The sequence below is a fragment of the Salmo trutta genome, chromosome 28 (assembly GCF_901001165.1).
Source record: "Salmo trutta chromosome 28, fSalTru1.1, whole genome shotgun sequence".
NCBI classification, from domain to species: domain Eukaryota; kingdom Metazoa; phylum Chordata; class Actinopteri; order Salmoniformes; family Salmonidae; genus Salmo; species Salmo trutta.
Window position 1 is genome coordinate 15629974 of NC_042984.1, and position 9558 is coordinate 15639531.

A 9558-nucleotide genomic window follows, 5' to 3' on the forward strand; every position below is an offset into this window, starting at 1 on the left:
GAGATGAGTGGCGGCATCGGGCACACATCAATATATAGCCTAATAAGCAACTTTTTGGGGGGAGAGTGAACAGTTGTTTTTATTGGGTTACAATAGCAATACAATCATCAAAAACAATATACTTTCCCCTCTTTTTTTAACAAACACACCATCCCCACCTACCCATCCCAAACATACCCTTGGCGGTCCCACCCTATCCCCAAACTAATATTGAAATGTCATAAACTACAAATTACATAGCATTCCCCTGGACTAGTTTTAAAAAAAAATACTAAACCCTCCCCCTGACTGAGATTTAAAAAGCATGATCCTCCCCCATTTTCCTCCAGATTCACATTCTGTACATTTTTAACCATCCCTTATCAAAAACTACAGATTTAAAACTTCTTCAGGATTGGTGAGTCCCCTGTGGGACGGTTGAGCTAAAGTAGGCTAATGCGATTAACATGAGGTTGTAAGTAACAAGAACATTTCCCAGGACATAGACATGTCTGATATTGGCAGAAAGCTTAAATTCTTGTTAATCTAACTGCACTGTCCAATTTACAGTAGCTATTACAGTGAAAGAATACCATGCTATTGCTTGAGGAGAGTGCACAATTTGAACATGAAAAATTATTAATGAACAAATTTGTCACATTTGGGCAGTCTTGATACAACATTTTGAACAGAAATGCAATGGTTTATTGGATCAGATTAACACTTTGCACATACACTGCTGTCATCTAGTGGCCAATATCTAAATTGCACCTGGGCTGGAATAATACATTATGGCCTTTCTCTTGCATTTCAAAGATGGTACAAAAAAATACAAAAAACGTATTATCCTTTACCAGATCTAATGTGTTATATTCTCCTACATTCCTTTCACATTTCCACAAACTTCTTAGTGTGTCCTTTCAAATGGTACCAAGAAAATGCATATCCTTGTTTCAGGGCCTGAGCTACAGGCAGTTAGATTTGGGTATGTCATTTTTGGCGAAAATTGGGGGGGAAAAGGGGCCAATCCTTACGAGGTTTTAAGCAAACAAACAAAGGCAAGCAATTACATAGGACAAACATAGGTACAAGTGAAGAGTTTAAGAATTGAAATGTTCACAACTATTGACTGATAGGGAGGCGCAGTACGCCCACACTCATCACAACTCTCATCCATTGAGATGGAGTTGAGTTGAACTCAACTTGATTGAGGACTGGTTATTTTGAGAGCTGTGTTTCCGTTCTTAGTTATCATCCTGTTTGTTGTTTTGCTTTACAGTTTGTCAACTACTCTCAAGTAAACGCCTCATCCTGATTCCTGGGGATTGTACCGCTACAATATTGTCTGCTACTCACTGAAACCTCCATGGAAAGCGGCTCCCTCACTCCGACACACTGGCGGGGGATTTCCTGCACAAGAGGGGGAACTCCCCATCTAGTGGAGAGGACGCAACTCAGAGCGCACTAACACGCACGATCTCGCGCCTCTGGCAGTCAGCAGTGGTAGGCCTACCTCCTGTCCATTATAGAAGAGTTCAATGTTGGAAATCACCAATAATCCAGATTCCACGAAATGTTAAATCTACTCAACTGGGCGGTGGTGTCCTAACTGCACCTACGATGGCCTGGCCTCACGGTCTCCTGCATCCCACTGCTGACACCAGTGTAGCAAATGTGGGGAGCGAATGACACTTCCAAACGTGTGTTCTAAATGCAAGCACAAACGACACTCAAATAAAGAAGCTGCTGCTTACTAAATCTACATATAAATTGTCTGTAGACCGGTATGATAAGTAATCCAAGATAACGATGGCATTGTTCACAAAAATCTTCGTAGGCCTACTTGATTGTTTGGGAATAATCGTGCATTCCACATAATCTTGAGTTCCAACATTTTTGTCATTTTTAGGAAATGGTCACATGTGTTTTGGGAATTTCCCTCTCTCAGTTATTTATGCTCAGAGCCCAGCCCACCGCTCAGCTGTTATCGACTGACTTGCTTGTACAGTAGCTGCGGAGTGAATACCTAGAATCTGAGAAGTTGCAAATATGTTGGGTTGTTTCAAGACGAAAAGGATCGAAATGGTTACGCTTTTATTTATGCTGGCGGTAAGTAGGTTTTTGTCTATTATTATGTGTAAATGAAGACATGCCTTCTGCATGCCCACCAGTTTCTGTAAGCATACAATAGGCTACACTTTAAATGTATTTAATGACCCTATATTGAGGATGAGTGTTAGGTTTATTTTGTAACACAAAGTGAGTGTAACACAAAGTGATTGACTAAATGTGTACATTTTGATGCGTTTCTAACTAAGATTCCTAAATGCACAGAAAGCTCATTCAACACACTTTTACTTTCGATTAAGAACAACATTGTCATAGTTAAAGCTGTAATACCTACAGTTCATGTTATTTTACTAGTTCGCATCTCATTTGAAACGTTCATGCTGCTATGCTCAGTACTAGAAAAGTAAAGTGAATGGTGCTCTAGTCTAGTCCAGACTCTAGCGCGTGAATCTAGGTACTTTCCACCGCTCCTGAGGTTGAGACAGTTGAGCGGTTGTGACTTGCGACAGTTGACCTGAGGTTTCTAAGAGATCATATTAGGGATTTTTTTATATATATTTTGTTTACAGGTTTTCCCCGTAGTCTACTCCTGTGATCCAGCAACACAGTATGAGAATCATGGGGAGTGTTGTAACAAGTGTGGGCCAGGTAAGGAAGAGAACATTCATTATAGCCTATATATACTCCCACTACCTCTTTTTTTTGTCAAACAGAGTCTGGAGTGAACCCTTGTAGGATGTACACTTAATTAGGCTATAAGAGGTATGTACAGTATTTATTATGATAAAAAATACATTATTTTAATAGGCACAAGGATGTCATCCGACCATAGTGGTTGTTTTGATCCACACTGCATGCCCTGCCAAGAGGATGAATACCAGGAAGCATTCACAGAGAAGATCATCTGCGAAGTGCAACCATACTGTGACCAAAGTGAGACTTGTTATAACGTTTACATATTCAAGGACATTACTGTTGATCTGCCACATCTGCTTGTAATAACACTACACTTGTATCTCCTTCCTGCCACAGATAAAAACTTTGAGGGCAGTACCAATAGGAGCAAAACAAGCCTCAGCCAATGCATATGTAAGGCAGGACACCACTGTTCCAGTAAAGAGTGCCTGACATGTGTACCACACACTAAATGCGGACCAGGACAAGAGATACTTTCCACCGGTAGAAAACACGTCTTTATCACACTATCAGCAACGATTGAATTCTAGACTAGTGAGCCTGCTATGTATTCAGACATGGACATTATTGTTCCGTTTCTGTTTCTATTCTATTCTATTGCGTGGTTTGAGCTGCTAGAGAGAGTTAGGCTACCTGAATTGTGTCATTTGTGAGCGTGTGGTCACTATAGCCGTATGCTGTATATTTTCTCAGGTGACCACATCCGGGACACGGTGTGTCAGGCCTGTCCTGCAAACACCTTCTCCAGTGACAGCTCAGCAGAGAGCAAGTGCAAGCAATGGACAGTGTAAGTACTGAGTTCATTCCTTTTACAAACAACTGTGATGTGTTAAATAATAACAATAGATATGTTAGTAATACAGTACCAGTCAAAAGTTTGGACACACCTACTCATTCAAGGGTTTTTCTTTATTTTTTACTATTTTCTACAGTGTAGAATAATAGTGAAGACATCAAAACTATGGAATAACACATATGGAATCATGTAATAACCAAAAAAGTGTTAAACAAATCAAAATATTTTATTATGGAGATTCTTCAAAGTAGCCACCATTTGCCTTGATGACAGCTTTGCACACTCCTGGCATTCTTCATGATGTAGTCACCTGGAATGCATTTCAATTAACAGGTGTGCCTTGTTAAAAGTTAATTTGTGGAATTTCTTTCCTTCTTAATGCATTTGAGCCAATCAGTTGTGTTGTGACAAGGTAGGGTTGGTATACCGAAGATAGCCCTATTTGGTAAAAGACCAAGTCCAAATTATGGCAAAAACAGCTCAAATAAGCAAAGAGAAACAACAGTCCATCATTACTTTAAGACATGAAAGTCAGTCAATCCGGAACATTTCAAGAACTTTGAAAGTGTCTTCAAGTGCAGTCACAAAAACCATCAAGCGCTATGATGAAACTGTCTCTCATGAGGACCGCCACAAGAAAGGAAGACCCAGAGTTACCTCTGCTGCAGAGGATTAGTTCATTAGAGTTAACTGCACCTCAGATTGCAGCCCAAATAAATGCTTCACAGAGTTCAAGTAACAGACATATCAACTTCAATTGTTCAGAGGAGACCGCGTGAATCAGGCCTTCATGGTCGAATTGCTGCAAAGAAACCACTACTAAAGGACACCAATAAGAAGAAGAGACTTGCTTGGGCCAAGAAACACGAGCAATGGACATTAGACCGGTGGAAATCTGTCCTTTGGTCTGATGAGTCCAAATTTGAGATTTTTGGTTCCAATCGCCGTGTCTTTATGAGTCACAGAGTAGGTGAATGGATGATCTCCGCATGTGTGGTTCCCACCGTGAAGCATGGAGGAGGAGGTGTGATGCTGTGGGGGTGCTTTTCTGGTGTGATTTATTTAGAATTCAAGGCACACTTAACCAGCATGGCTACCACAGCATTCTGAAGCGATACACCATCCCATCTGGTTTGCGCTAAGTGGGACTATCATTTGTTTATCAACAGGACAATGACCCAAAACACACCTCCAGGCTGTGTAAGGGCTATTTGACCAAGAAGGAGAGTGATGGGGTGCTCCAACAGATGACCTGGCCTCCACAATCACCCGACTTCAACCCAAATTAGATGGTTGGACCGTAGAGTGAAGGAAAAGCAGCAAATAAGTGCTCAGAATATGTGGGAACTCCTTTAAGACTGTTGGAAAAGCATTCTTCATGAAACTGGTTGAGAGAATGCCTAGAGTGCAAAGCTGTCATCAAGGCAAAGGGTGGCTACTTTGAAGAATCACCCATCTAAAAAACACTTTTTTTGGTTACTACCTGATTCCATATGTGTTATTTCAAAGTTTTGATGTCTTCACTATTATTCTACAATGTAGAAAATAGTAAAAATAAAGAAAAACCCATGAATGAGTAGGTATGTCCAAACCTTTGACTGGTACTGTATCTAACATGTAAACTCAGCAAGAAAAAGAAACATCCCTTTTTCAGGACCCGGTCTTTCAAAGATAATTCGAAAAATCCAAATAACTCCACAGATCTTCATTGTAAAAGGCTTTAAACACTGTTTCCCATGCTTGTTCAATGAACCATAAACAATTAATGAACATGCACATGTGGAATGGTCGTTAAGACGCTAACAGTTTACAGGCAATTAAGGTCACAGTTATGAAAACTTAGGACATTAAAGAGGCCTTTCTACTGACTCTGAAGAACACCAAAAGAAATATGCCCAGGGACCCTGCTCATCTGCGTGAACGTGCCTTAGGCATGCTGCAAGGAGGCATGAGGACTGCAGATGTGGCCATGGCAATAAATTGCAATGTCCATACTGTGAAACACCTAAGACAGCGCTACAGGGAGACAGGACGGATAGCTGTCTGTCCTCGTAGTGGCAGACCACATGTAACAACACCTACACAGGTTCGGTACATCCGAACATCCCATCTGCGGGACTGGTACAGAATGGCAACAACAACTGCTCAAGTTACACCAGGAACGCACAATCCCTCCATCAGTGCTCAGACTGTTCGCAATAGGCTGAGAGAGGCTGGACTGAGGGCTTGTAGTCCTGTTGTAAGGCAGGTCCTCACCAGACATCACCGGCAACAACGTCGCCTATGCGCACAAACCCACCGTCGCTGGACCAGACAGAACTGGCAAAAAGTGCTCTTCAATGACGAGTCGCGGTTTTGTCTCACCAGGGGTGATGGTCGGATTCGCGTTTATCGTTGAAGGAATGAGCGCTACACCGAGGCCTGTAATGAGCGGGATCGATTTGGAGGTGGAGGGTCCGTCATGGTATGGGGCGGTGTGTCACAGCATCATCGAACTGAGCTAGTTGTCATTTCAGGCAATCTCAACGCTGTGCGTTACAGGGAAGACATCCTCCTCCCTCATGTGGTACCCTTCCTGCAGGCTCATCCTGACATGGCCCTCCAGCATGACAATGCCACCAGCCATACTGCTCGTTCTGTGCGTGATTTCCTGCAAGACAGGAATGTCAGTGTTCTGCCATGGCCAGCGAAGAGCCCGGATCTCAATCCCATTGAGCACGTCTGGGACCTGTTGGATCGGAGGGTGAGGGCTAGGGCCATTCCCCCCAGAAATGTCCGGGAACTTGCAAGTGCCTTGGTGGAAGAGGGGGGTAGCATCTCACAGAAAGAACAGGCAAATCTGGTGCAATCCATGAGGAGATGCACTGCAGTGCTTAATGCAGCTGGTGGCTGACTCCCCTTTGTTCAGGGACACATTATTCCATTTCTGTTAGCCACATGTCTGTGAAACTTGTTCAGTTTATGTCTCAGTTGTTGAATCTTGTTATGTTCATACAAATATTTACACATGATAATTTTGCTGAAAATAAACGCAGTTGACTGTGAGAGGACGTTTCTTTCTTTGCTGAGTTCATGTAACATGTATTTTTTTTGCATACTGCAGTTGTAACTGTTAGTCACAATCAATGTAATTATATTTGATTAGTTGGTTGAACAACTTAACAATTTCTTGATTTATTGCTTGATTATTTTTCCACATAATTGACCAATGTTGTTCATAAACTGCACTGTATTCTCAAAAACATTCTCCCCATAAAAAAATTCAGTTGTGACAAAGGATCCAAAGCTGAAGCCAATGGGACATCCACCTCTGACATTGTCTGTGGTAAGTACAGGGTCCACACGATGAACGCAACACAATTTACACAAACATTACAACATTTTCCTTCAACCATAATAAATTGGTGACCAATAAAATGTATTCCGTTATTGTCAGTTGACCATCACTTTTTCACAGTAACTCATTCTCCTGAACTGTGCAACATGGTTGTAGGGGACTGTTTATCTGGGTGTTTAAATCACATCACTGAAACCAAAACTTGTGGTGAGGCTGTGTGGAGGAATTTTCTCAGTATTACAGTATTCTGTAGTAGGGCAGGTTACTGTAATAGCCTGTCCTATATACATCTGTCAAAACTAGTGTAAGTAACACATAGGCCGTAGGCATATTGTTGATTGACAATAGTTGGTTGTATTGTTTGTGATGTTCTTTTGATTTATTTTACAGTGTCAGTACCCACATTCTCTGGAAGAATAGCAGGATATTCCTTTGTGGTTGCTGCATTGGTCACGGGTGTTGTGGGCATTATCCTGTGGAAATATAAAGGTATATAACACTCCTTTTATGATGTTATTTGAGTGAAAACTTTACATTGGATTTTTTTAATAATCATATTTTATTGTGTACTAGGTAAACATGGAGAGTCCTACAAGAAAGGAAAGGTATGTTATTTTTCTGACATTTCGATCAGCCATGACGGTAATACTGCTATACTTTAGTATTTAGACAAACTAATGCACATAATGCTGACATTGTGTCTTTCGCCATAGGAACCCTGTGTGGAGTGTCTAGGGTGTGAGAGGAGACCTACAGAAGACAGAAACAATGAAGGGAGAAACTCAGAAGGACCTGAAGAGGAAAGGGAACAACTCAAACCTTTGATCCAAAATGGAAAGCCACTATCACCACCATCACCAATATCACAACCATTACCAGGTACTCAAACACCAGTGGAGAATGATGTTAACGACTCTCAAGCCGAGTCTTCTGCTAAAGCTGAAGAGATGACAGAAAATGGACATGTGGTGGCGCAGGAGCAGGGTAAACAACACGATACTTCACAAATGGTATCACATAACCACTCGGCTTCACCCAGTGCCGAACACAATATACAACTGTCAGGTTGTGCATTACCATGAAATATTCATTAAATATTGCTGAATATTCTGAACATTGTAAACTGTTGTAAAAAGTATTGGTTGTTACTGTATTATGTTATAGAAAGTTTTCATAAGCATACTAGAGTATGCCTTTATTATGTTTTTCTGTTGTAATTACTCTCCTTTGCACTAAACTATCGAAAATAAATGCCACTTCCCACTGGGCGCACACTGGTTAAATCAACGTTGTTTCCACATCATTTCAATGAAATTACATTGAACCAACATGGAATAGATGTTCAATTGATGTCTGTGCCCAGTGGGTGTGTTGGTGAAATTACCAAATCACCCTCTAGTGGCCTCATGGGTGGAATGTTATTAATATTTTTCATAATTAACATTAAAAAAGAAATTTCTGACGAAAATCCAGTGTTTCTATGTTAAATGGTTTTGTTATATTTCAGTCTTCTGTGAATACATTTGAACTCTATTTCCAACCTCATCTCATAGTTTCAAGTCGGGATTTGACGTAATGTGGATGAACGTCTAATTTTGACCCATTAATTCCACAGAGTTAATTACAGAGTTTAATCCACATGGTTACAGGGTTTAAACAGAAACAACTAAAAGGGTTAAGCTTAGGTATTAATTACGAGTGGTTAAGGATAGGGCTATGGTTTGGGGAAATGCGCTGTTTACGTTTGGTATGTACAGTGGCTTGCGAAAGTATTCACCCCCTTGGCATTTTTCTTATTTTGTTGCCTTACAACCAAAAATAGATTTTTGGGGGGTTTGTATCATTTGATTTACACAACATGCCTACCACTTTGAAGATGCAAAATATTTTTTATTGTGAAACAAACAAGAAATAAGACAAAAAATATTTAAAACTTGAGCGTGCATAACTATCCCTCCCCCCAAAAAAAGTCAATACTTTGTAGAGCCACCTTTTGCAGCACTAACAGCTGCAAGTCTCTTGGGGTATGTCTCTATAAGCTTGGCACATCTAGCCACTGGGATTTTTGCCCATTCTTCATGGCAAAACTGCTCCAGCTCCTTCAAGTTGGATGGGTTCCACTGGTGTACAGCAATCTTTAAGTCATACCACAGATTCTCAATTGGATTGAGGTCTGGGCTTTGACTATGCCAAGACATTTAAATGTTTCCCCTTAAACCACTTGAGTGTTACTTTAGCAGTATGCTTAGGGTTACTGTCCTGCTGGAAGGTGAACCTCTGTCCCAGTCTCAAATCTCTGGAAGACTGAAACAGGTTTCCCTCAAGAATTTCCCTGTATATTGCTCCATCCATCATTCCTTCAATTCTGACCAGTTTCACAGTCCCTGCCGGTGAAAAACATGGGGATGGGGTTCTCGGGGTGATGAGAGGTGTTGGGTTTGTGCCAGACATAGCGTTTTCCTTAATGGCCAAAAAGCTCAGTTTTAGTCTCATCTGACCAGAGTAACTTCTTCCATATGTTTGGGGAGTCTCCAACATGCCTTTTGGCGAACACCAAATGTGTTTGCTTATTTTTTTCTTTAAGCAATGGCTTTTTTCTGGACAGTCTTCCATAAAGCCCAGCTCTGTGGAGTGTACGGCTTAAAGTGGTCCAATGGACAGATACTCCAATCTCCACTGT

The 9558-nt window shown here is 41.1% G+C and overlaps 1 protein-coding gene across 1 annotated transcript; it reads left to right on the forward strand.

Moving 5' to 3' along the window:
• The first annotated feature begins 1939 nt into the window (after nt 1–1939).
• LOC115165602 (tumor necrosis factor receptor superfamily member 5) lies at nt 1940–8346 on the forward strand. The gene is made up of 9 exons (XM_029718812.1): nt 1940–2088; nt 2619–2697; nt 2857–2982; nt 3082–3228; nt 3439–3532; nt 6808–6866; nt 7269–7367; nt 7452–7483; nt 7592–8346. The coding sequence occupies exons 1-9, from the start codon at nt 2029–2031 to the stop codon at nt 7958–7960; spliced, it is 1065 nt and encodes a 354-aa protein (XP_029574672.1). The 5' UTR covers nt 1940–2028; the 3' UTR covers nt 7961–8346.
• Nucleotides 8347–9558: the final 1212 nt, after the last annotated feature.

Bases quoted from the DNA above. Each gene is read 5' to 3' on its own strand.
- LOC115165602 (XM_029718812.1), top strand. From the start codon at position 2,029: ATGTTGGGTTGTTTCAAGACGAAAAGGATCGAAATGGTTACGCTTTTA. The intron at 2,698-2,856 runs GTAAGGAAGAGA...TTATTTTAATAG, and splicing joins TTGTAACAAGTGTGGGCCAG to GCACAAGGATGTCATCCGAC. The intron at 3,533-6,807 runs GTAAGTACTGAG...AAAAAAATTCAG, and splicing joins AAGTGCAAGCAATGGACAGT to TTGTGACAAAGGATCCAAAG.